The following is a 27763-nucleotide window of genomic DNA, read 5'->3' on the forward strand; positions in this document are numbered from 1 at the left end:
CCTGGAAGATCACTTCTGCTTCCAGCTCTGAGAAAAACTCAACCTAGAGGAAAGAAGAAGAAGAAGAAGAAGAAGGAAGTTTTGAAACGAGCCCAAAGGAGAAGCAGCAGCAGCAGAGCGGCAGGATTTCTTTGCTGGTCGAGTTGAAGCAACGTGTTTGCGACACGCCTGCGGTCTGCAGGAGCCTCTCAGAAGTTCTCCTTGTTGAAGATGAACTTGACGTCGGCCTCGGAGTGAGACAGGCACTGCGTCTCCAGAGACTTCCCCAGCTGAGGTGGACCACACAGGAACACGCCAACCTTTGATCTGCAGGACCAGAGGCACAACGTTGGTGCTCAATGCTTCAGAAGAATTGAACCTCTAACCTCGCCTGCAGCTGCAAACCAGCCTCACCTGGGGTGCTTCAGTGCGATGTTGCTGAACTCGTTGTCCCAGTTCGGCTTCCCGTACAGCGTCTTCTGTTTGAGCCCTGTGATCGGGTCGTTCTCCGCCTCGTGGTGGACGCGGAAATGAGCCGCCTGAACGAGAAGGGGGAGGGGCTTCAGCAACGGGCTTCACTTTCAGACGTTAAACGTTGGTCGTAATGTTCTGCCTGGTTTTACCTCCGTCTCCTTCCAGCGGGTCAGGTAGATGTTGTAGCTGAGGAAGTCGGCCATGTCTTTGTCCGCCATCTGGCGCTCCAGGGACTGCAGCAGGTCGGCGAACCACTCGAAGGCCTGAGTCTCGGGACACAGCCAGTAGAAGTAGATCTGCAATAGAACAGAGGTTCTGGTCGGCTCTTAGAACAGAACCAGGGAAGCACACCTGAAAGAGGTTCTGCTAAAGCCTCACGTTACGCTAAGAAGATAACGAGGACCTATGAGGAGAAGTTAAAGTGTCTGGTTTACCAAAAAACAAACGTTTTTTTGGGGGAGGGGCCACTTTATAGCCCCTCCCCCAAATTACGAGAGACTCTCTGCTGTCATTGGCTGGCCTGATCTGCTCCAACCAGCAAGTTTAACTGGATAAACTCGTGGAATCTGAGCCCCGTTTTTTGAATGATTCAACGTTTTTACTAATCTATTTCTATGATACATTTTTAAAAACAGATTTAGCTTCTTTTTGAACCAAAGATTTGTTAGCATTCTGAAAAGCTACATCAACTGCAAGCTTTGAAGTGTGTTTATTTTTCCAACATTTAAATATGATCGCTCTGGTCTCTTCTCATCTAAAGCAGGTCATCAGCAGAGTTTTGGTTCCCCCGCAGCAGAACCCACCTTCTTGGTGAAGACGTCCTGGTTGTTCTGGATGTGTTTGTACCACACGGATTTGAGGATGGAGGCGAAGGGAGTCACTCCGATTCCTGCTCCCACCAGCATCACCACCTCGTAGCGGAACACGTCCTCACTGGCCGTACCAAACGGGCCGTCTATGGCCACCCTGAGCACCAACAAAGGCAATAAAAAGCAGGTTATAGACAGATAGTCGTCATTTTTTTTTTATAAAGTTCGTTTTTTGCTGCACAGCTTCTCAGCTTTTAATAGTTTTGGTTTGAAGAAATGATGATCCTGAACATGTGATTAGCTTATGTTAACGTAAATAACCGAAAAGTTGATCAAGTTTTGTATTTTGGAGTGAATTTGTTTTTTTTCCCCCACTCATCAAGTCTTTAAAACACTTTTTAAACTAAATAGAGAACTCTGTGCTCCTTAGTCACTTTTTCCCCCATTGACTCCCATTAAACACACACACACACACTATATATATATATATATATATATATATATATATATATATATATATATATATATATATATATATATACCGCTGCAGTTCAATAGTTTTCTTACTTTCAATTTTCTCTTGTTGTTGAAGATTTGTCCTTTGTTACATATACTGTAAATTTAGGACTTAAAAAAAAACTCATCAGAAAGGCTTTAAAAATAATACCCAGCCTAAAATCTTTCCCAATTTAAAAAAAATAGGCCATGAATCACTAAAGCATTTATGGGATAAACTTTATCACAGATGTATTGGTCTTATTCTGGCATTCTTTAAAAAGTAGAAATGAAATCAACCTATATGCAGAACAAATACCACTATGCAGAAGAAAATACCACTTTTTTTTTAAGCACGTGTCTCTTTAGGACACGCCTACTTCCTGCTTTCGCCCTATTGGTCAGTTTATGGAGGCCTGGGAATGCTTTTAACATCAGCGTTGGCTGAGCCTGTTGGAGATGATTTTATTTTAAATTAATTAATGTATAAAGTAGAAAACTTTAAAAATATCCAAAGCAGCTTGATAGATTAGAGTGAAAACTAATTTGATTCAGTCTGATCGGCTAGCCGCTCGTAAATACTGGCAGGATTTCCTGCACTTTGTGTCTTTAACAGTGATATTCTCCACATGTCAGTTCAAAAGAGGAAAATACAAACGTCTTGTCTCAACTACTCGATGTTTTGGGGGATTTTTAATCAAGAGTGAAGCTTTAGTTGTGGTGCGATGGAAGCTTATAATAGAAATCTAGTGAATTTCCTCAAGGCAGCAGGTATTAACGCTCTTTCATTATTTGCTCTGAAGGGAAGGAGAAAGCTCCAACCTTCAGCGTTGGACGGTGGTGTTGTTGTAGCTGCAGCGTTTCTATGGTTTCTACGGCTTCCAGCTCGTTTTAGAAATGAGACGGAAGAGACAGAAATATACAATAACCCACCCACAGCTCCTTTTGTCAGCCTCACAAAGCCGGGTTTGATCAGTGGAGCAGCAATCAAAGCCGAAGTGGTTTCATAGCGTTTGCTTTGATACCAGCCCATTTTCCCCCAGCTTCATACTTGGGTAATTTCCAGGCCTCCTGCTGCTCCGGCTTGTCTCCTCCGCAGGCCTCGTACAGCGCCTGGGTCCAGTCTCCCACGATGCGGATGTGGGCGCTGAAGTAGTCCTCCTCCGGGGCGGAGGTCAGGGTGAAGGGGTGCCACTCCAGTCTGGAGACGGACGGACACTGGATGAAGACGTACTGTCCCACCTCCATGGCGAAGCCTTTCTTCTTCATCTGCAGCTCCAGGGTCTTGGAGGGATGCATCACCACCTGTGGACCAGATGAAGAGTTGGGTCATGTGTTTATGAACGATAGGAAGAAAAGGCGTTTTGAGCACAGAGTGGGTCTAAAAAGTGCAGGTACACTGCAAAAAGGGAAAAAAGTAAGTAAAACTTTCTTGAAATTGTGGTATTTTTCCCTGATTTGAGCAGCTAAATAAGACTATTTGCCAATTGAATAAGAGTTTTGCACTTAAAATAAGAAAAATTAATCTCCATCATCTTATTTCAAGTGCAGGATATCTAATTATCTTATTTTAGGGGTAAAAATACTCATCCCATTGGCGAATAGTCTTATTTAGCTGCTCAAATAAAGGAAAAATACCACAATTTCAAGAAGATTTTACCTACTTTTAGTTCCCTTTTTGCAGTGTAAATGTCAGGTCTTTGTGATTAAATGGGTGACTGAGGCTATCATGAGGCCAGCAGCTACACTTCACTGCAAAAATAGACCTAAAAATAAGACATTTCTTCTTGAAATTAAACTATTATTCCTTGATTTGAGCAGGTGAATAGGACTATTTGCCAATGGAATAAGATTTTTGCACTTAAAATAGGAACAACTCATCTCAATCATCTTATTTCAAGTGCAGAATGTCTAATTATCTTATTTTAGGGGTAAAAATACTCATTCCATTGGCAGATAATCTTATTTACCTGCTCAAATCAAGGGCAAATACATTCATTTCAAGAAAATGTTACATATTTTTAGTTCTCTTTTTGCAGTGTGCACTGCAAAAAGAGAACTCAAAAGTAGGTAAAATCCTCTTGTAATTTGCGTATTTTTCATTTATTTGAGCTGGTAAATCAGATTATTTGCCAATGGAATAAGATTTATGCACTTAAAATAAGAACAATTCATCTCCATCACCTTATTCCAAGTGCAGGATGTCTAATTATCTTATTTTAGGGGTAGAAATTCTCATTCCATTGGCAAATAGTCTTATTTAGCTGCTGAAATCAAGGAAATATATACTAATTTTAAGAACATTTTACTTATTTTTAGTTCCCTTTTTGCAGTGTGAAGGAGCTTCCAACATGTTCTGGTTGTGTTTCCCTAATGTTCTGGTCTGATTCATCACAAGTTGCCAGAAGAAAAGTATACAGTACAACACGGCGGTGGCAGTGTCATGATCTGGGCCTGATTTTCTTTGTTGAGGCGGGATAAATCAGAAACTGCTAGAAAAGCCGAGGAGGAAGAGGAGGAACGCACCTTGGTGATGACCACTTTCTGATGGGACCGATAGATGCGCACGAGCCTCTCGCACACGTACAGGATCATGGGGCCCAGCACCCACTTCCACGTCTGAGGAAAGCCAGAGGTGTCAGTCATGAAACGTGAAAATTAAAGACCGACAGGAAGTTGCTCAGCGCCTTCTCACCCCCGGCGGGTTTCCTGCGAACACGGGCACGGCACAGCCCGACTCGTTTTTACCCCAGTCCTCGAAGCTGCTGGCGCAGACGTTGGGACTGTTGGTCTGCAGGCTGAGCGGCGTCTGTCCTCGCACGATTCGTCTGCAGTCAGAAACACCGAGGGGAAACATGGACCCGTCAAAAAAAACATGTACAGGTTAAAGAAACGTAACCAAAATGTACGAAGAGTGTAGCCATAAGATCAGGGTAACGATGCTTAAAACCTGTTTATTCTGAAATAAATGTTGCTGATCCTGCTCTCTGCACCGTTAATTCTCATTTATTTTAGATTTAGATTGTAAAAAGTAGCGATTTGGATTCAAACGTTACCAAAAAGCTGCAAAGTAAAGATCCGGTAAGAGTTTTCCACTCAGTCCAAGGTCCTCCACAGTCTTCTCAAAGCAGAAATAAGTCCAAACTATCTAAACCCAACTGTCGTCGTGATTAAAGCTTGATCAAAGGGATCTTTGTCCAATGGGGCGTGTCGAGGTCACACACCTTTAATTGGTGGACGGTAAAAACGGTTCAATGACCCAACAACCAGAAAGACCTCAGGATGGGAACTGGTTCACATAAAGAGCTGGAAGAGGTAAACATGTACATGGCTGTCCTGAAACCCTAAATTAGCTTTACTTCCTCTCTTCTGGTGCAGCATCTCAGTCTTTGCCGTCCTCAACAAACCCAAAGCCTTCACTGCAAAAACAGAACTAAAAATAAGTCAAATTTTCTTAAAGTTAGTGTATTTATCCTTGATTTGAGCAGGTAAATAAGATTATCTGCCAATGGAATGAGTATTTTTACCCCTAAAATAAGATAATTAGACATCCTGCACTTGAAATAAGATGATGGAGATGAGTTCTTCCCATTTTAAGTGCAAAAATCTTATTCCATTGGCAAATTATCTTATTTACCTGCTCAAATCAAGTACAAATACACTAATTTCAAGAAAAAAATTACTTATTTTTGTTCTGTTTTTGCAGTGTGTGCATGCGGTAGATGTTCCACTGGGTCGGCTACAGCTGTTTACAGAACTTTAGGCCTTGCTTATGAGTTAATTGAACTATTTCAGTCAGGCACATCTGAAGGTGCACTAAACTGGGTCCTTGGTAACCTGGCTTGGGAAGTCCAATTAAAGTCCGGAAGAGTTCAGTCTCAAACACTGCAAAAAGGGAACTAAAAGTAGGTAAAATCCTCTTGAAATTAGTATATTTTTCTTCGATTTAAGCTGGTAAATCATTCTATCTGCCAATGGAATAAGATTTTTGTACTTAAAATAAGAACAATTCATCTCTATCATCTTAATTCAAGTGCAGGATATCTAATTATCCTATTTTAAGGCTGGAAATTCTCATTCCATTGGCAAATAATCTTATTTAGCTTCTCAAATCAAGGAAAAATACACTAATTTTAAGAAAATTTTACTCACTTTAAGTTCCCTTTTTGCAGTGAATAAGCTAAAACCAAGACGTTTTTACCCTCAAAACTAAGGTGAGACTCCAATCTGAGATCTTCCCCATCGTCATTTGGACCAAACCAAACCAGCTACCATCAAAGTCCGGTTTGACTTTTGTTTCTTTGCTTGATTCTGATGGGTTACAGTCCAAACTCTGGTGGCACCAAACCGTCTTAGGGAGTGAAAACCACTTCTTAGACCTAGAAAAGTTCTCACCCGTAGCCGTGGAAGACCAGGCCGATGAAGAAGACGATGAAGAGATGGTGCGTGTACCAGAAGACCTCGAAGTACGACCTGCGGATGACCTCCATGGACGAAGTGATGATGAGGATGAGGGCCAGCGTGATGGCCACGCCCGTCAGCCCGGCGATGGTGGTGAACATGACGATGGTGGGGCTCTGCACCAACACACAGACATTTTTATTATTATTGTTATTATTAGTGTTTCTGGTGTTTTTACCTTATAAAGTCCAGTCGGTCTGCATGTTGTGGGGTTTGCACCACAGTTCCTGATTTATTTCCACTGTAACCATCCTCCCCCTGTCGGTCAAAGCTGTTGACCAACTTCCCTTATTTACCAAACGCTGTTGAGTCACAACGCAGTTCCTCTTCCTGCTCTTTTTAAGACGGACATTAAGGAATGCGTTTTGTCACAGCGGTTAATGCTAATAAGGAATCTGACTTCACACTCGAAACCAAAAACCGGAAACCAAAGATGGTCGAGGCTCTGTTATGGAGCAGCTTCACCACTGGAGGTCCTTAAACTGACCCCAGGATGAGTTCAGCAGACACATAAAGAGAGAAAAACTCATCTGTTCAGTCTGAATAGACACAGATGGCAACTGTTTGACAATATAGGCTTTATTATTAAAGGTTTGTGGGTCAAAGCCCATTCGTATGAGCCCAAGTTTACCTTACATTCATTATTATTTCTAGGAGATGCCTGCTGGTTTAGGGTTTGATGAAACCAAAAATGTTTTCTGAACACCCTAAAGCCTTGAAATAACATCTCAGTGGATTGTCGGTCAATAAAGCGCGTCCGAGTCCTTCTCAAGTTCAAAAGTGGAGAGTTTTCAGAGAGGGGAACTGAAGCTTAGCGACTCAATAACAAAAAGATTTGTGGATTTCGTCATCCGTGTTTGACAACATCGCGAAAAGCCCGCGGCATCTGGTAAATGTCTGCGTTCAGAGAAGAAAGGCATTGGTTGGATGTGATGGTGTGTGGGGGGGGAGAATGTGTGGATTTGTGGTGGACTGAGGACTTGAGGTTTGGAAATGAACAAAGATTCATTAGCAGCTCAGTTTAAAGAGTCTGTGATGATTTGAAGACTCTTCAGAGGCGTTCAGTGGGAAAGTCGCTGACCTTTGTGGCTCATGGCAGAGAGCTGTGACTCCATCCGTCACTGCTACAAGTTTGAAAACAACTTCAACAACCTGAACACGGCTTTTCCCCCTATTTAGATGTCTAGACCCCACATTTAGTGTTTTATAACTCACAGTGAGGCCTCGACACGAGCTTTGGGAACCGTAGGGATAGATAATTCCCTGAGATTAGATCCCAGTCTTTGGCTCTGGGTTTGTTACTACTTCATCATTTGTTTGCATGTACTCTGTTCCCTATGGCCACCACAGATGGAGATGTTGAGGATTTAATTTTGAAGTCTGGACGAGCGGCAGAGGACAAAGGAGGAGGCTTCATCTGTGTAGGTGCCTCAGTCTCTATTAACACACTGCAAAAACAGAACTAAAAGTAAGTGAAATTTTCTTGAAATCATTGTAATTTTCCTTGATTAGAGCAGGTAAATAAGACTATTTGCCAATGGAATAAGATTTTTGCACTTAAAATAGGAACCATTCATCTCCATCGTCTTATTTCATGTGCAAGATGTCTAATTATGTTATTTTAGAGATGAATTGTTCCTATTTTAAGTGCAGAAATCTCATTCTATTGGCAAATAGTCTTATCTACCTGCTCAAATCAAGGAAAAATACACTAATTTCAAGACATCTTTACTTATTTTTAGTTCCCTTTTTGCAGTGCAGCGCTTGGTGGAGTTTGATAGAGCTCACGTTGCTGGTGTATATGGCTGCAAGACCATATTCACGCAATTTAAGGTACGTCTGATGTGCAAAACCGTGGATATTAGTAAACCTCAGCTGTAAAGTGTGCAGATATGGCAGAAACTACCTCACACACTGCAAAAACAGACCTAAAAATAAGTAAAATGTTCTTAAAATTTGGATTTTTGTCCTTGATCTGGGCAGGTAAATAAGATTATTTGCCAATGGAATGAGTCTTTTGACCCCTAAAATAAGATAATTAGGCATACTGCACTTGAAATAAGATGATTGTTCCTATTTTAAGTGCAAAAATCTTATTCAATTGGCAGATCATCTTATTTAGCTGCTCGAAATAAGGACAGATACACTCATTTCAAGAAAATATTACTTATTTTTAGTTCCGTTTTTGCAGTGCAGAAAACAGCAATGCAACCGTAGCGCTGCACTGCAAAAATAGAACTAAAAATAAGTAAAATTTTCTTAAAATGAGTCTATTTGTCCTTGATTTGAGCAGGTAAATAAGACTTTTTGCCAATGGAATAAGATTTTGCACTTAAAATAGGAACAACTTATGTCCGTCATCTTATTTAAAGTTCAGTTTATCTAATTATCTTATTTTAGGGGTGGAAATACTCATTCCATTGACAGATAATCTTATTTACCTGCTCAAATCAAGGGCAAATAGAGTCATTTTAAGAAAATTGTACTTATTTTTAGTTCTCTTTTTGCAGTGTGCGATTAAAACCCAAGGAGCATTCTGGGAACAATATTAAAGTTTGTTTCCATATTTAAGCCATGACTAACCCATCATATGTTCCGATGACAAGAAAGATGCATTTGTCATTAATGTGTCACTGCTTTTCAAATAAATAATGAGAGAAAGTAAAAAAAAAAAAAGTCTGCTTACTGACTTTTAAAGAGGAAGTATTCCCTGGGATTACTTCTGTATTGTTTCTCTTTGACAACAGACTGAGCAGCCGACCGTTAGGATTTCACAAGAATTGGCAACACTGGAAATCTGCCAGGTTGCCCCCCGTTTCTCAACAACAAACAAAAAGCAGTTTTTTTTTTTTTTGTTCCTCGGGGACTCACCGTCTCGTTGCTCCTGATGGGGTTCAGGAAGGAGGCGTTGTCCCCGGAGCCGATCTCAGACAGGATGAAGGGCAGATGGCTGCTGTTGCGATTCAGCTGAGCGTCCATGAAGAACTCAAAGTTGAACAAGTGTGCGATAATGTGTACCGCTGCAAAAAAAACAACACAAACCTCCATAAATAAGTCATATAAATATACATTATGACCTTTGAAATGTCTGTTTATATTCAGAATTAAAATGAATGAATTGAAGCATCTTTGAGAAAGTTTAGTTTGCATCATTTGTTTTTTTTTATCGGAGTTCCTCATGGTCGTGTATTCGGTCTCCTCTTGTTTTGTTTTTCCTCAACCAAATAGAATAAAATGTGGATATAGGAATAATAAAATGCATCTTTATTGCTAAAAACACTGAAAAATAAGCCCATTATCAGTGCCTTCAGTCAGAACCGTACCTGTATGGAAGGCGATCATGTACGCCACCAGTTTGTGGAACGTGAGGTTTCGGTCGAGCTGCCGAGCCGCCGTCCGGCTGCAGCACTGAGGAGGAAACACAGACAAACAGAATCCACCGTGATCGCCGGGCAAATCGGACCGACTGGAGCCTGAAAGGCTGAGCGTCTTTAACCATCTCCCACCTGGATGGTGCCTCGCAGGAAGGACAGCAGGTTCCTGCAGACCGGCAGCAGCACCAGCATGCAGTTGAAGTTGAGGCAGGCGGCGGGAGCTCTGGCCCAGGACAAGGCGTGCTGCAGGGACAGAAAGAGATCGTGTGAACGGCGTTTCCCTTAGGCGGCGGATAAAACCAGGTGTGCTGCCGGCTGTGACCGCAGCTCAGACCTGCGCTTCATCCTCACTTCCCTCTAGTTTCTGATAGTTTGCACAGAGGCAGACAGATGTTTGCACCAGCCAAGACCTGAATGGGCTGCCGGGGATGCAGCTAATTTCAATGACTGTATATTCAGCCATAAGCTCATTAATGGCTGCAGAAATGTGGCTGAAGTTCAGATGTTTATTCAAATACCAAGCTGGTGAAGATTCTCAGTCATCCAGGTCATGATTAGTCCAAAAAAAAAGTAAAAAAACAAACAAACTGGACTTTTCTCTGAAGTTTGAAGATGTTTCGCTTCCAATGCAAAAGTTTAGAGTAGTGTGGAGCTCCAAGCTTTATATTATTGCCCAAAAAGGCCTTGTTATGGTTTAGATAACATGCAAATTAAACTGAAAGAAGTCAACCTCTTAGCAATGGGGAGTCGTTAGGCTCATTGTTGGCCTGGCTAACCTGCATGGAGGTGAGGATTGAGGTGAAAATTGGCAGGAATCAAACCTCCTCCTCTGTTTAAAGTTGTTTTTTCTCTCTTAACATATCTGTCTTCTTTGTCCAAAATGTGAACAAGCCATAACAAAGGCCTTTTTGGGCAATAATACAAAGCTTTGATCTCCACATTACTCCAGACATTTGAATTGAGAAAGCTTTCCGGATGGGAAGCGAAACGTCTTCAAACTTCGAAAAAAGTCCTTTTTTTTTTTTTTTTGTTATCCTTTTTTTGGAATTCAAATTAAATTGCATGCAATCATAGTTGAGGCTGTATAAATATGCTTAACCCTGTGGTGCTTAGAAGAAACCCGATATAGTCAAACTTGTCCAGTTCTTGCTTCTAAATGTTTCTGCACTGCAAAAACGGATCTAAAAAGAAGTAAAAATGATCTTAAAATGAGTGTATTTGTCTTTGATTTCAGCAGATAAATAAGATGATTTCCCAAATGAATAAGATTTTTGCACTTTAAACAGGAACAACTCATCTCCATCGTCTTATTTCAAGTGCAGGATGTCCAATTATCTTATTTTAGGGGTCAAAATACTCATTCCATTGGCAGATAATGTTATTTACCTGCTCAAATTAAGGACAAATACACTAATTTTAAGAACATTTTACTTCTTTTTAGATCCGTTTTTGCAGTGTGTAGCTGTACGTCGTGCAGCTGTCGCATCCCGGGAGACGAATACTTTAAATGAATCACAGAAAACCTCAAATTAGAGGAAATTTTAAATTCCGAACACGACTTAGTGTCCTATTTCGAATTAAATGTCTCCAACGCGGCTGCGTCTCTACAGATGAGCAGTTTCGTAAAAGAGGAAGAAGTGGAAGACGTGGGTGGGCTCGCAGGTCGCTGATGAGGTTGAGAACCTCAGGCAGCTGCTGCGATATGAGGAAACGAAAAAGACGGCCTGCTTTTTGACTCATTCAACGTATAAAAAAAGAGATTTGTTTTTCTGTCAGCCAACGCTTTCAAGCTCACCTGGTCCAGGTGTTTTTTTTTTTAGGGACTTACCCCGAGCAGCACCCTTGTGTAGAACCAGCGGTCCACCAGGAAGGCCATGTAGAAATGGACGAACAGGAAGGCGTTGATTCCCAGCCATACCAGCTGAAAAAAGTCAGGTCAGAGCCCAAAAATCAAAGAAAATTACCAAAAATACAGAATAGACGGTGGAAAATCATGCAAACTGTTGAATTTTAAAAGGTAAACTTCATTTTTTGCCAAATATCAAACATCTTTGGACCAGAGGAGAAGTTTACATCTTAGTTTTGCATCCATGCGGTTCGGCTTAATCTTAAAGTTTTAATTTTCTGTCAGCTTTTGACCCAAACAACGTCCAACAAGCCTTGTTTTCTTCCTGGACGCTTAAATGGAGCAATCTATTTTAAAACAAACTACATTTTTTATTGAATTCCTCTTTTTAAATTATACAGAATTGGCAGCAGAACATCAAAAGTAATGCAATCCAAATAAAATCGGAGTCGCTTCTTCAAAGATTAAAGTCTAGATAATATATAGATGATCAACAAACCCTGAAGTTAAGGCGATAATGAGTTTACTCACAATAACAAAGATGGAGAGTCCCTCGTTGGCGACAAAGTTGCCCATGATGAGCAGGAGGCTCTGAAAGGAGAGATTGCTGATGTGAAACCGTGATGGAGGGGAATGAGGAGCGCTGAGAGCCCTCCTCTCATTTTATACTCTCAGTTCAGAGACAAAGAGGAAGTGGCTGCTTCCTTTCACAGCTTGATGGCCCAAGAGTTCATCATTCAGAAAGTCGCAGTCTTTATATCAAGACCTCTTTAGACCTCTTGACTAAACAAACAACCTTGATAAACCTCTCAGGTAGACTGGATTTCATTTTCCATATTTAAATACTATGTGGGCCTTTTTTGTCCTGGACTAAAAGCTGTGAGGATCAAGCTGTGAAATGATGAAATATTTAGTTCCTAATATTTAGTTGTGACATTTTTTTTGCCACTTGGGGGAAAAAAAAAATCAAGCTGCAAACAAATGAAATGAGCTAATTATCGTCTTTTAATGGAAGAGTTTTTCCATCTATAGCAGGCCTTGATGCGCTAAAGTTGTAAAGTTAAATTTTCCACCATGCCTGCAAGAACCATTAAAAGGGTAATTTTGACCCCACTTCATAGCATCTTTGATATTAGCAGAAAGCGCTGAAAGTCCCGGGATTTAAACACCGCAAATGTGTTTTTTTTTTTTCTATTTTCACATCCTGGTAAGACAAATTCTGGGTAATTTGAGTGCTTTCTGTCTCCAATGCTCTGCAAGGCCTGTAAAAATCATTTTAAATCAGCCTAACAAGGTATGGGGAAGTTGTAAAAAAAATTAAAAAAACACAATCTGCACTACACCTCCAGTCCAGCGGGTGGCGGTAATAAGAAACCAAAAGCCAAACCAGCAAAACCGCCAGAGAAGCCCGTATCCTGCCATTTGTTTACAAAACAAGATGGAGTAGTCGATTCTCAATCACAAGAATCTTTATTTGTGATAAAAATCTCAAATAAAGTAGAAAACAACAAAAACAATATGGCGGGCGAGCGGTTTTTAAAAAGAACCTTTTATCCAGGAGCATATGGAGACCCAGGAAGTTTAAATAACTCGGGTAAAATTGTGTCACAACGCTTTGAGGTGTTCTGTCTGCAGTAGATTTTAGGTCCTAGAGTGGTCTAGTCAAAGGCCGCACCTAAATCTGCTTGGGACGCTGAAGGAGGCCGTTTGTCCTGGAAAACCCTGCAGTGTGGCTGAATCAAAACAATTGTGCAAAGAAGAGGGGGTCAAGATTCCTCCATAGGAATAAAAAAAAGTGTAATTGGTGTTTTTTCTTCAGTCAGATTCAGGTTTAGAGGATAATAAATGAAGTCATTGTTTAAAAACTGCACAGCGTTTTCACTCCGGTTGTCTCGTGTTCATATCCGATGATGACCTTAAAGCCTAAACTAAAAAAAAAAGGTAAACCTGAATAAACCTGAGGGGCGAATACTTCCCCGGCATCCGGTTGGCACAGCAACCATCAAACTATAACGCCGCAGGCGGTCCTATGCGGTCCTATGCGGTCTCCGTGGCGATAATGACTGCCGTAAGCGTATAAACGCCGTTATTTCACGTCAGAAATAACCTGCGATTAAAGCCAAGCTGGCGAGAGGAGACGGCAGGAGGTCGAGGCTCTGCTGGAGAACAGTGGGTCCAGTTAGGCGCTGAAAAGAACGGTTCAATGGCCGGATCGTTTCGCAGCAATCTCCCTGAATCACACATACAGCCAGCGACTGACAAAAGCTCCATTAGATGCTGGAATGAGAGCTAAATTAGCGCCAGTTTGGAGAGAATGAGCAGCCCGGAGTTAAGACCCGACAGAACCGGGTTTGTTTCACCAGGAACTTTATCTACATTTAGCTTTAATCTGAGCCCAACCCACAGACAACAGAGACGTGAACCCAGATTTCTGACACTCACAGGAACGAAGGGGTGTAACGGCCAGGTGGTCGCTGCTCAGGAGGAACCTGGAGAGCCGGTGTCGACACTGTGAGCTCCAGGACAGGAAGTGGAACGTTTCTAAAGCTGAAGTAAAGCAGAAGGCCCGTTGCTCTGAGCTTCCTGTTTCAGGCCGGCTGCAGAGAGGGAAGCACCTGAACACGACTCTAAGCCCGGCCCAGGAGAGAAACACCAGGAGGACGGGTGGTGGTCCGGTGCTGCAGGTCCAGTAATGGTTGGTAGAACGTTCTGTGGCCAGAGGAACGTTTTTTTGACTCAGAAGTTCCTCAGAAATGTCCAGCAGGAGGTTCTGTGAACCCTGCAGTTTCCTGACGCAACCGTTTCGAGGGCTAGATGTGGTCAGGGTGGATTTATTTCTGTAATATCCACCTGTATATTATATTCAGTACATATCCAGCTGTAAATCTAGTTCACAATACTAGTTACCTATATATTATACTCATAGGACAAATCTATCAGTAAAATTCTGTCTATAATAGTATCCATCTCTATATTTATTCAGTAATAACCCATGTCCTGTACTTATGGAACCATTGTTTATCCTGCACTGCTGCTATTGCACTTCTGGTTAGACCTAAACTGCATTTTGTTGCCTTGTAACTGTACCTGTGTAATGACAATAAAGTTGAATCTAATCTAACATAAATAAAAAAAGTCCGGTTGTTGAAACTCTTCAGATCTTTGGGTGAAGTTCTGCAGGACGTATCGCGGTGAACGTCAGCTGCTGTCGGTGGTTCCTGAAGAACAACACTAGTGCAGGACCTGAAGGTCCAATGCCTTGCTTAAGTATTCACCCCCCCCCCCTCACCATTGTCGTTTCTTTGCCTTAAAACCTGGAATTGAAAAAGATTAATATACCGAAAATGGCGACGACTTTAAAGATGGTTTATTTAATTTACTGCTCAGCAAACAACAAAAAGCACATAATAATAAAAGCCTCACAGTGCATAACTATTCACGCCCCTGAAGCTAAACTGCTCCATCATCTTCTAGTCTAACATCAAATTACCAACTGGATGCAGGTCTGGACTTTGACTAGGCCAGTGGCTCTGCAACCTTTACAGTCTAAAGAGCCATTTTGCCTACAGTCCACTTGAATTAAGCTCGTTCAGAGCCCCAAATGTTGCCTGGCCTTTTGAAAAAAGACAAGTTATAATTTTGATAAAGATCTACTGTAGGAAATACGTTTAAGAAACACCCTTTTATGTCTATTTTCATTTTTTTTTAAAAAGAGAATAGACGGGATGTTGATATTTGTGGATGATGATGTAAAAAAAAAAATCATAGTTTCCAACATAATGAAAAAACACTGATTTAAAATTAAATATTGCTGACACTTCCAGCATCATTGCGTTATGAAAATTAGAAGCAATTATTCCAAGAAAAAAACTGCTAAAACCTGCATTTATTATCATTGTATAATTTAAATACTATAATAAAAATACAAGTTGTAGACAAAGTTAATAAGAGCCCTGGCCTGGGAACGCATTCCTTTAAATGTTTCCCCTTAAACCAGCCGAGTGTTGCTGTAGCGGTCCACTTCGGGTCGCTGTCCTCCGTCTCAGCCTCAGATCAGACTGACGCCGGTTCAGCTCCAGAATATCCCGGCGTTTAACACCATCTTTCTTTCCCAGCCCCTGCTGCTGAAAATCATCCCCACAGCATGACGCTGCCACCACCGTGTCTCACTGTGGCGTTCTGGGTTTTCTTCGGTTGCTTAAATGCATACTATGCAACATTTTTCAGTTAATTAATATGTTCCATACCGTTTTGGATGATTAAATGAGTCATTTCAGGTCGAACAAAGGTTTTCTCGGCCGCCCTGGTGGTCTGTGGGGGAAATACCGCACTTGCAATAGCAAGAGCTCACGGCCCTGCACCCACAGAAGTCTCTGCTTTACGGCTGAGAACTCCAGTGTGTTTTTGTCCCTGCCATTCACTATATGCACGCGCGAAAGCAACAACAAAGAACCGCGTGTTAACGTCAAATAAACATGCAAGCATATCGAGTTTTATTATTATTATTATTATTATTATTATTTATTTTTATTTTTTATGTTGGCGAGGCGGTAGCGTGAGTTTGGCAAGGCGGCGGCCGCCTCGCCAAGATAGCGCTGCGGGAAGCTTGATGTTCATACCTTCACTGTGTTAGTCATTGTTTGTACTGCCGTTTTTTTCCACTTTTCGTTGCATTCGCCTGTCTGCTAAGCTCAAAACAACCGCGCCTGGCTTGACGGAGGAACCAGAACAGCTGAGCATCTTTATGACAGTGCACTTCTACTTTTGCCCTCTGGGGGGAGCCTCGCTGGAAAATCAACCCCGGTTGCATAGTATACCTTTAAAAAGTTCACTTTTAGTCTCATGTGACCAGAGCTCCTTCCTCCATAGATGTGGGGAGCTGCCCACGTGCCTTTTGGCAAACTCAAACCCCGCCTACTCATTTTTAAGACCTTGTTTTCTGGCCCCGCCTCCATAACGCCCAGCACTATGAAGTGGACAGATTAGGGCTGGACGATAATGCAATAACGATGTATATCGATCGATAGACGTATGGTTCCATATAAAAAACAGGGCTCAATAAAAAGTTCAGTAAAAGAACAACGCATTCTAGCCTATCATATAAGTTAATATTACAGTCATTACATCCTCCCAACCAATCACAGACCCAGGAAACCTCCATCAGCCTTCAAAGAGTTCCTCTTTCTTTTTTAACACTTAGTTTTTTGTAAAACGTTGGTTGAATAAAGGGTTGTGTTTGAATCAGGGGCGGTTCTAGACAGGGGCCAACAGGGGCCTGTGCCCCTGTAGAACTGTTTCTGGCCACTGTACAAAAGACATGATATTAAATTTCTTAGGATGATAAATGCTGACAAAGATACCGTGACTGACTGGTCATTTGGATCAGTTATATTTTTTTTCGTCCATTTTTTTACTCAATAATAAAATAACAAAATAATTAAAAAATAAATATAAGAAAATTAACAATAATTAAAAATTAAGCTGTTTCCCGCTGTATTGAAAAAAGATCAGAGGTCTGCAACCTGCAGTTCCAGAGCCACAATTGGCTCTTTGGCTTACTTAATATATTAAACAATGAAATGTTGACCTATTAAGCCCCCCCCCCCCCCAATCTTTTGTTCTGTGCCCATGTGAAAAAACAATGGCCCCACCCTGCCCCCCTGCTAAATTTGGTCAAGAGCCCCCACTGGTTTGAATCCATTTATTTTAAATGGATTTTTTTTTTTGATGATTATCAATATCGTTCAATATGATTTTCTATTTTATCTATATGCTTTTTTTCTATATCGTCCAGCCCTAGGACAGATCCTCCAGTCTCTGCTCCTCTGGTTAACGCCCTCCTGGCCCGGTCGTGTGAATTCTGTGAAAAGTGTTTATACCGAACAGATCACGGGACTCTTAGACTGCACACAGGTGGACTTCATCTTAACTAATTATCAGACTTTTAAAGGAATTAATCTCACCAGAAAAAATTATATTTATCTCATTTCCTCTTCGTCAAGTTAGATCCATCACCTAAAATAAGATAAAACATTTAAATTAGAGGTTGGAATGTAACAAAGTAGGTAAAAGGGGGTTGAATACTTTTGGAAGGCGCTGTCGAGGCTTCTTACAGGGGAGAGTCCTGCCTGGTGCCTCCAGTAGAGGGCGCTGAAGGTTAAAGGTTAGAGGTTAAACGTACCTCAGTCCCCTTCCCGGCATGTTTTAGGTGTCTGCTGTCTGCCTCACACCGGACCTAAATGAACGGATGATTAGGAGGCTTCTGCAGGTCTTCATGCCTGCAGAGGAGCTCACGCTGTCATTGAGTCAGGCGAGCTGGACCAGAGAACCAGAACCGCGGTTCTTTAGGGTTGGGAACCATCTTGGCTCTTGAAGGGTTTCCTCCTTTGAATAGAAAATCACTTTTTCCAGGTTAATATCATTACTTCTCAGTCTTTGGCTGCTTTGTGTTTTACATAAAGTCTGGAAATCCCTCAGCCTGGAAGCTCGTCTCTCATCCACAGGCCTGTCTGGATTGCTTTGGGCTTTAACTAGGCCATTCTGTGCCTCAGGCCTTTTTTTACTTGTTGACTCGGATGGGAGCTCAGAGTCAGACTGAAGCTGTTGCTCCTCGTCTTTCTTTGGACACCAGCTCCAGCTGGACCCTGACTCTCTGTAGTCATTGTCCCCTGAGGGAGACGTCTTCAGCAGTCCAGTCTGTTTCTGGACGCTTCAGAAGGTCCAGCCGTCTCTTCCGCCTCAACTTCTGTAGCCCTGACTCACGTGTTCTCCGTTGAAACAAACATTTCTTTAATCCTTCTTTCTCTCCGCGGCTCTCCACAAAGCAGCTTGTGAAGGACGGCAGAACGTTTCCGGAGAAAAATCGCACACCATCGTTCTCAGAAGGCATTAAAGCGAGCGGTGACGGTGTGACCTGGCTTTAAGCCAAGACCCTCCGTACTTCAGTGCCCCCGGCTTTCACTCAGCACAATTGCTTGTTTGCAAATCCAACTTTGCTCTCCAGATTATTGACCATCAGATCACCGCTGATTGTCTCGGGGATTTAGCCGCCGTGATTACGTCACGCCCGCTGCAATAAAACCTCCAAACACCAAAACACGATGTTCGCTGGGAAATTACAGGAGCTCCCTTGTTCACCTGGAAGTGCCCACGAGGTTTTAGTCCTCCAGCCTACTGTTGTGATAATAAATGTGAAAACTTCTGATACGTTTGCAGCATTTGGGTTGAGTGGACCGGTGGCTGCGCCCTTATGTAACACGATGGACGATCAGCGGGGCGATGTCCACGGCGAAACGAGTCCTGGACCGATGTGAGCTGGAAGGCCACTCAGGGAGGAAGAAGCCATTACAGAGTATAAAGCCTGACCACGGCTTGCAGAAGCAGTCAAAGAGTTTCATTTTTAGCGTTTACCATCTTTCCAGGATGCTAGCCCCGCTAGCTTTTCGCGCAGACCCCGGATAGTCCTCCTGTGAACCTGCCAGCAGTCTCATCTAATCCCCAAAAGAACAGCCGCGGTATTACAGAGGATTAAAACAAAGAAAGCACTTCTTGCTCTCTGAGATAAGAGGATCTGCATGTGGCAGATTATACAGAGGAACAACTGAGCAGCTCCAGGATCCAGCAGCTGGACGGCCTCGGCGGCTCCTCTGGTGCGACGGGGACCTGGTGGCGCTTCGGCTTCCAGCGCCGGAGCAGATTCAGCGGATGGGTGGGGGGGGAATGTTTTATTCAGACTGAACGAGATTGAAGTGTAATGGCAGGGGGAGACGCACGAGATGTGACAGAATGAGTCCAGTACGAGGCACGGCGCACACGGAGACGGTCCCTGCTGGGAGCTGAAACATGCAGCAGGACTCTGCTGACATTTCCATGTTGATCTAATTATAAGCTTGTCCATCCGTCCGCAGCGGCTCTGTTGGCACCCCTCGTACATACGTTTACTGCTTTTCCCTCCTGTCTCCTCCCGTCAGGCCGTGTTCCCTCAGTCGTTGTTAGACAGAGACCCATAGACCTTCATTTACACATTTTTTCCCCAAAACAAACAGAAATTATCTTGTTTTCTGCTCCAACTGGTGGAAAAAAAAAACCCAAATCAACCTGAATAGCAGCCAGTCCTGAAACACAGACGATTAAACCCTGAATCTGAAATAAGTGGGATAAATAATACATAAACAGGAAGGATTTACTCTGACTTTTAGTCCTCTGGAGAGAGTCTGAACTGAAACTGTTTTATGATATAAAACTGTCACTGGTTTAATGTGAAGTTTGCATCTCCTCCCTGTGTATGTCAGGGTTCTCACCAGTCCAGCAACTCAGAGGCCGCAATGTTGTTTTTCTACTTAAAAACGTCTAATTTAGTTTTCTTTTTACCCGCTCAGCATTTAATTAAACCTGCAAACAAATTATTGTAGGTCTAAAGAAAAAAAAGTCTCATAAGATAGTAAAAATAAGTAATAATGACACCTAGTGCTTGAAATCGGAACAACACATTCACAATAGTCTGCCAGTGGTGACCGGCAGCTGTTTCCTCAACGGTCCGTTGCTGCTGTGAAACCTCTCTGATTTTTTTACTTCCACATGGCAGGTCTATGATGTTGTATTCTGCAAAAAAGACTTATTGGGGGTCACCAGCAGTGAGGATGGAGGATTTTACTGAAACAGCAGGCGGGTGCTTTGCAGATCTCTACAATCTCCTCCGTCAGGCCACCATTTGCGGGTTGGCAAAGGCGGAGCCTGTGGAACTGGACAGGACCTGCATCTCCTTGGCAGAGGTTGCAGAAGGCAGCTGAAAACTGCCCCAGTGAAGAGACACCAGGGAGTCTCCCTTAGATGTCCTAAAGCTCTGGACTTACTGCTGTTTCGTGATGTCTGGAGGTCGTGCGTTTTCTCTTCTCCCGTATGCATGCGCAACACTGGTGTCATTTCAGTTTGTTGCCACAGGGGGCAGATGTCTGCAAAAGTCCTGGAACTTTTGCAGACAGGAGTTGGCAGATTCCAAAAAAAGTAAAAAAACAAAGCAACTGGACTTGTTTTCCGTAGTTGAAGACGTTTCGCTTCCTATCCAGGAAGCTTTGTCATTTCAAAAAGTCTGGAATAATGTGGAGCATCAAGCTTTATACTACTGCCAAACAAAGGCCTTGTAATGGCTTAGATAACATGCAAATACAACAGAAACAGGTCCACCCCTTAATAATGGGCGGTCGTTAAAGCCATTAAGACAGCAGAATGGACCGAAACTGATCCACTCCTCTGTAACGAGGAGTTGTTAGGGTTGTTATTGGCCTGGCTTAAAGGAACGATGTTATAATCACCCGAATGAGGGTGAGAATTGAGGTGATGATTGGCTGGAATTAATTCTATAGCTGTATTGTAAGTTTTTGAGAGTTGGAACCTAAGGCCTCCTCCTCTGTTTAAGGTTGTTTTATCTCTCTTAACGTAGATGGCTTCCTTCACACCCCTTTCAAACCATCTATCTTCTTTGTCCAAAATGTAAACATTTTGGTCCTCAAACTGTGTCCTTTGTCCATTAAGGTGTAGGTGGACAGCAGAGTCTTGACCTGAGGAGGTAGCTCTCCTGTGTTGAGCCATGCGTCAGTGGAGAGGTTGTTTGGTTTCTCCAATATAAAGAATCTTCACCAGCAAGAGTTGGCAGAGTTGGTGATTTTTTTTCCCCAAGTCCCTTTTTGAATAACTGCGCTAGACCGTCTTAGCTGCTCTTCTGCTCCTCGCGGGAAACAATCTCCCACATCCACTCTGGTCTTCTTTCTTTCTTCTGATTCCTTCCTCTTCTTCTCATAAACATGAACACAGTTTGCTTCTTGTAACTCTCAGCCATTTTCAATGTCTACAGTGAGAGCAGCAGAGCTACAATGAATGGCTAACCGCTAAGCTAACTGCTAGGCTAACCGCTAAGATAACCGCTAAGCTAACTGCTAAGCTAACCGCTAAGCTAACTGCTAAGCTAACCGCTAAGCTAACCAGCAGCCAGCAAGCGGAAACTAATAAGGAACGAGCACGCACACTGGCGTCATGTGAGCGCATCAGAAGGATTGCCATGTGAGACAACCAATAGCTAAGATGATACCCCTAGAACTTGGGGGGGGGGGACAAGGAAGTTTTACAGGCCTGCAGCCAGAGATCTAAATTTTAACCTCCTTTTTCTGAATAAATAATGTATTGACAACTGTCAGGATGAAGGATCCATTTCACCCAGTATAGCAAAAAGTGTTTCTGAACAGGAGTACCAGCTATGGCTTTACCAGATAAAGTTATCTCTGAAATAAAGATCAGAATATTGATCAAAATCAGTGGACTTTCCCTGAAGATCTGCATATTTTGATGAGATGTTCCCATGGATGCGGCTGCAGCTGCTTCCCCATCCTCCAAACTCGTCACTGCTGAATAACGATGAACGTGTTTGATGGTAAAAAAAAAAGCTTGTTTTATACGAGTGGACTTCAAAGCAGAGGTCAAAGGTGAGCCCAGGTGTGAGCAGAGCAGCATATGGCAAACCTGCGACGCAGAGTGAAGATGAAGGGAAACCATCCCATCAGGGTGTAATCTAGACAAAAGGTTTTACAGTGACCCCCCCCCCCCCCCACACTCCTAATCTGAGAGAAGTGGGATTAAATCTGTTGCATAGCGACTGTGACATCACCGCTGACCCATTTCACGACGCGCAGTCAGAAAAGTGAGCCGCCGCGCTGCTTTGTCCTGCGTTCCACCTGCAGCAGAGGCTTCTCCACCAGGAGGAGAACATGTCTGCGTGTTCTGTGCCTCCATTAGGCCCGTCCCCCCGAGAGCCCACTCCACTCTCCGATGTCACCGCTCCCGTCCTCAGGAGGTTCGCAACACGGTCAAACGAAAAGGCTCAAGGAGACGAAGGCAGTGTCCTCGCACGGCACCGCAGCCGCTGCAAACACACGTTTTCCAAGGAGAAAACCTAAATCTGAGTTATCTGCAGAAGCCACAACACAACTAATGAGTCGTCTTTAGAATAATTACATGTTTTATCCACCAAAGAGCCCTCAAGTAAGTTCGACGGCACCTTTACTTTTATGTCGCCGTCCTTTCTTCAACACCAGATAAAAAGGGCCGGACAACAAGGTAAAGACGACCTTCTAATGCGATAAAAGCGTCCAGACTTGTGTCGATAATCAATTAAACCAACGAGTCGGAGGCTTTCTGGTCTTCATCTGCATCGGCGGTGTTTCGCCCGCTGAAAAGTTCTTGAACATTAAAGACTCACTTCATTGTTTAGCCCTGAAGATTTAGTCTTTCCTTATTTGTGAAACCGATACCAAAGCACAACATTGGTAGAAAGCAGAACTTTTTTTAGTAAGAGTTACAATAAAAATACCACTTTGTTCTCGAAATTATATGACTTTATTATCTAAAAAACCCCCAACACATACAAAAAAACTAAATCCCACGTGCCAAATGGTGTCAGCAGTCTGTAGAATTGGGGGTTGCAGGCTGAAAAGTTTGGTAACTCATGTCGTAGCGGACGGATCAGCTCTGCATCTCATCTAGTTTCCCCCAATAATGTCCAGCTGGACTGTTTTCCTCTTTAAAGATGGAAATATAGGTTATGTTAGTTTGATCTTTAGTGTTACTCTGGTCAGTTTGTTTAAAGGTGAATCAACTAAAACTACAGGGTAAAAAGCTGCTTGTGGAGGAGGTTAAAAGGAGATATGATTATGTTATTCCGTGCTGTTGGTTCACCTTTTAATGCAAGAGTTTTTCCTTCCACTAAACTTTCCATTAAAGGTATACTATGCAACCGGGGTTGATTTTCCAGCGAGGCTCCCCCCAGAGGGCGAAAGTAAAAGTGCACTGTCATAAAGATGCTCAGCTGTTCTGGTTTCTCTGTCAAGCCAGGCGCGGTTGTTTTGATCTTAGCAGACAGGCGAACGCAACGAAAAGTGGAAAAAACGGCAGTACAAACAATGACTAACACAGTGAAGGTATGAACATCAGATACAAAGGGCCGGACAACAAGGTAAAGACGACCTTCTAATGCGATAAAAGCATCCAGACTTGTGTAGATAATCAATTAAACCAACGAGTCGGAGGTTTTCTGGTAGGGCTGGGCGATAAATCCATTTAATCGATTAATTCGAGTTTACATTTTTTAAGAATACATTTTTGGATTTTTTTTTCTCCAAATTAATCATTGGGCTTCCGTGAAGAGATCAGCACGCAATGCTGAATATATGTTTAGGAAAATATATTGTCAAAATATACCGTAATGCGAGGCATTTTAATTTACTCATTTACTTATTTTTTTAAACTTAGTTTGAAGTTACACAAGTGATGTGAAGCCTGCTCTTAAAAGCAAGTTTTTAAATTCATTTCTTTCATTTCTTTTTATGAAAAGAAAAGGCAAAAAAAAAAAAAAAGAAATCGATTAATCGGATTTGGTAAAGTAAAATCGGAGATTTTATTTTTAAGCCATATCGCCCAGCCCTACTTTCTGGTCTTCATCGGCGTCGGCGGTGTTTCGCCCGTTGAGAAGTTCTTGAACATTAAAGACTCACTTCACTGTTCCAGACCATTAAGACAAAGATAACTGTAGTTATCGATTATTGTTTTATTTATTAAGGAGGAAAAAAATAAACCTAGACTAACCTGCCCCCACGTGAAAAAGTAATTGGATGTGAAGTGGACGTCATGTTTAAGGTCACTCTGCAGCACCTCAGTTGGACATTAGGTCCAGGCTTTGACTAGGCCACCCCATGATCTTTGCTTCGTTCAGGTTTCAGACGACGCAGAGGTGGACTTTGGTTTGCTTTGGGTCGTGAACTGATGGTCGGACGTTCTCCTTCAGGATCTCCTCCTGGGGAGCAGAACTCGTGGTTCTACCCACCGAAGCAGGTTGTTCAGGTCTTGAAGCAGCGGCACGGGCCTGTACCATCGTTCCACCACCATGTTTGACTGTGGAAGGTGCTTCAGGTTATCTTCCTCTGATACTAGAATTGCTTTGATGGTCTAAAGGTGAGATAGAGAAAATTCTACTAAGAAGAAATGCATCAGTGCACTGGGATCTAGACTAGAGGCCTCCATCTAACTTGTTTCCCCTCTGCTCTCACCGCTAATCTGGCTCATTTCGGGGTAAGTGGAGGCGTTTGTGTTCTGGTCCGCTGCCAGCCGAGCTCCTGTCCCATCAGCTGGAGTTTAGCCGCCCCATTTCCCCCCCACGGCCGGGGCTCCGGATCCGAATCCGTCGGATGAATCATTCAGAGGACGCCGTGCTCTGCTTAATTTGAGTTGTGCCCCTCGGCTTCGGGGGAGCAGTCATGCTCTTCTCGTTGGTTAAACGTGGGTGAAGAGTCGGCCATCAAGGAGAGAGCTGAAACAGAGCCAGCCGCTGCCTCAGAGCGATCAAATGTCACGAAAAAAGATTTAGTCTTTCCTTATTTGTGAAACCGATACCAAAGCACAACTTTGGTAGAAAGCAGAACTTTTTTTAGTAAGAGTTCCAACAAAAATACCACTAAATTATACGACTTTATTATCTAATAACCCCCCAACACAGACAAAAAGACTAAATCCCACGTGCCAAACGATGTCAGCAGTCTGTAGAATTGGGGGTTGCAGGCTGAAAAGTTCGGTAATGCATGTCGTAGCGGACGGATCAGCTCTGCATCTCATCTAGTTCCCCCAATAATGTCCAGCTGGACTGTTTTCCTCTTTAAAGGTGGAAATATAGGTTATGTTAGTTTGATCTTTAGTGTTACTCTGGTCAGTTTGTTTAAAGGTGAATCAACTAAAACTACTGGGTAAAAAAGCTGCTTGTGGAGGAGGTTAAAAGGAGATATGGTGTTAGTGCCTGCTGTTGGTTCTCCTTTTTCTACAAGAGTTTTTCCTTCCACTAAACTTTCCATGAATGTACTTTGAAACAGCATCGAAATGAGCATCAACATTTGAAACACACGACTCTGTGTGTGGTACTGAATTTCTCTTCATCTGTGGTTTTATGCTTTTATCATTTTACACATGAGACTAAAATAGAAAGTTTGATACAAATCTACTAATCTAACATCGAGCTCAAAAAAGATTTTCAAACGAGGATCAAGTAACATTTTTTTTTTGGTTCAGGCGTGTATAGGAAGAACAAAAAGTTGTGATTTGGTTTTACAAATGCAAAATGTTGAATTCAAAATTTAGCTTATTTCTGTTTTTAAACGGTTAAACAGAAAAAAATGATTGTTTTTTTATTGCCCTACTTGTAATTTTATGCTTTTATTATTCTTAAAGTCTTGAAAGAACATTAAACCAAGTCAAAGTTTATAGTCACGATTTTTGACCATAGAAAAAAAATATTGTTTTTCAATTAAATATGTTGCATTTTAAAGCAAAGATTTGGCTTTTTTTTTTTTTTTTTTTTTTGTAAATTTTTTCTATCTAATTTTGCAACAGTGACTGTAGGAGGTATTGTTGTCATTTCCTGCGCCCTCAATGGGGATTTTTTAAATAAATTTATCAATAAGGCAAATATATATATATATATATATATATATATATATATATATATATATATATATATAAACAGGGTTTATTTAAATGGGTTTTTAAAGAACTCTGTCTGTGCTCAGTGTTGACGTTTCTTGAATAAATGGTGTCTCCACTTTCTACCGCTCCATATGCAACCAAAGACACACATATTCCACCATACAACTTATTAGAAACATTAAGAGTGAGCTCATAAGTGTTAATTCATAGACACAACGATCCAAGAATAAATTACACTTTTTTTTCTACATTTTCCAAACTGCTTACATCACTAATCTCTGGTCAGTAAAGCATGATCCAGTTGTCGTGTCAAATTTTAAACTAAATATTATCTGATTTCAGAGTCCCTGTCCTGCTTTACTGTGGAGTCAGATTCAACTTTTATATTTGATACCACATCCTGGTCTTTATATGGTTTAATGTGTATTTGCGTGGAAATTTTGCAGCCAGTTTCCTCTGTTTTCCGCTTTAGAGAATGCAGACAGCTTCACATCTGAAGTGTGAAGCTCCGGCGTTTAGCACCGAGCCTCCTCCTGGGATAACATGCTGGCAGAGAAAGGAGCGGATGGCGGTAAGGTGTCATTTATCCTCCAAACATACGATTCTTAAACTTGTCAGGATGCTCCTAGCGTCCAATGAATTCTTATGGCTGAGCCTCCTTCAGATGGCCCACCTATGGTCACACAACAAACACCCGAAAAGACCAAAAAGTGGACATGAGAACACGCAGTTCAGGAAAACAAAGACGTGGAAGACGACAAAATGCTGCGGATCAGCAGATATCAGAGATGCCCCGTGTGCCGTTTCCTCCTCGCTGCTTAGACTCGTCTCATCTTTCAAGCCAACGTGTCTCTTGCGTCTGTTAACTACGGAGCCCAGGAGAGCTCACTTTAAGTGATAATTTGTGAGCATGTTTCCTTTAATTGATCCCTCGAATTAATAAAACTTATTCGAGCACACGTTTTAATTATTCATGGGTGCGTTTTGGTAGATCGAGATCTCGAATATACTATAACGTGCTCATGTTTACATGTGTCAAGACAATATTGAGTGCACGTTTTACATGTTGTGGCCACGTTTAAGTAGATCATGCACACAATGTTCTATAACCATGTTCACTAAATTGTGCTCTCGTTTTAATAAATTGTGCCCTCGTTTTACTATGCTTAAAATGAGAGCTCAATTTATTAAAATGAGCTCACACTATAGTAAAACGAGTGCACAATATAGTAAATTGTGCACACGATTTAGTAAAACGAGCGCACATTCTCTCAACATGCAAAACATTTTGCGATGACCTCTCTAGGGCTCCGTAGTTAACATGAGTGACTTTTCGTTTTTTTTTCCAACGTGCTGATCACAAGTTGAGACGCATTTTAAAACAGCTGCATATTTACAAGTACCCATAATAAAACTTTGTAGAAACAGAAGGAAAAAAAAACGACTAAATGTGGACAAAAGCAGTCCATACTTATATATATTTCCATGACAGAGCGTTAAAACAAGCAATAGTGTCATCAAGCGTGCAGCTCAAAAGTTTTTAAAAAAATATATATATATCATTCCTGCCTCCTCCCTCCCTGTAGTGCCGCCCTGGGCAGAGAGCCATGTTGCTATATGCCTTATATGGGCTGTGACGTCACGGGAGGAAGCCGCTTGTTGTGGAGCGCTCATTGCTGGTGATTAACATGTTTTTTTTAATAGAAACATGCGGTGTGAGTTTGGTGGTTAAAGCGACCGCAGCTTCGGTGTGGAGCAGGTTTTTCTCCCCCACGCGTGTTCCTGCGGCGTGTCTCCGCGTCCTTATCAGG

The 27763-nt window shown here is 42.2% G+C and overlaps 1 protein-coding gene and 1 long non-coding RNA gene across 5 annotated transcripts; one reads left to right on the forward strand and one right to left on the reverse strand.

Annotated features, from left to right (window-relative positions):
• Window positions 1-12067, reverse strand: LOC105916436 (cytochrome b-245 heavy chain). The gene is made up of 13 exons (XM_012850967.3): window positions 11970-12067; window positions 11421-11513; window positions 9725-9835; window positions 9542-9626; window positions 9090-9238; window positions 6153-6334; window positions 4453-4585; window positions 4284-4376; window positions 2809-3062; window positions 1257-1419; window positions 603-749; window positions 394-518; window positions 1-306 (listed from the first exon to the last, which is right to left on the reverse strand). Exons 1-13 carry the CDS (start codon window positions 12012-12014, stop codon window positions 189-191), a joined length of 1698 nt encoding a protein of 565 aa, XP_012706421.1. The 5' UTR covers window positions 12015-12067; the 3' UTR covers window positions 1-188.
• Window positions 5636-9096, forward strand: LOC110366745. 4 transcript variants are annotated; one of them, XR_004928132.1, is made up of 5 exons: window positions 5636-5662; window positions 5916-5971; window positions 6159-6326; window positions 7961-8051; window positions 8966-9096. It is a non-coding gene; the product is annotated as an uncharacterized LOC110366745 (long non-coding RNA). The 4 variants fall into 4 exon arrangements; XR_002426946.2 differs by having other exon boundaries at window positions 7975-8051; XR_004928131.1 differs by having other exon boundaries at window positions 5930-5971; window positions 7975-8051.
• Window positions 12068-27763: the final 15696 nt, after the last annotated feature.

Source organism: Fundulus heteroclitus, chromosome 24, assembly GCF_011125445.2.
Source record: "Fundulus heteroclitus isolate FHET01 chromosome 24, MU-UCD_Fhet_4.1, whole genome shotgun sequence".
Taxonomy (NCBI): Eukaryota; Metazoa; Chordata; class Actinopteri; order Cyprinodontiformes; family Fundulidae; genus Fundulus; species Fundulus heteroclitus.

Coding starts and splice junctions, on each gene's coding strand:
- LOC105916436 (XM_012850967.3), bottom strand. CDS start 12,014: ATGGGCAACTTTGTCGCCAACGAGGGACTCTCCATCTTTGTTATT. Junction 9,239..9,541: donor CATGATCGCCTTCCATACAG/GTACGGTTCTGA, acceptor TTTTTTTTGCAG/CGGTACACATTATCGCACAC. Junction 4,586..6,152: donor CTGGTCTTCCACGGCTACGG/GTGAGAACTTTT, acceptor TTCTGACTGCAG/ACGAATCGTGCGAGGACAGA.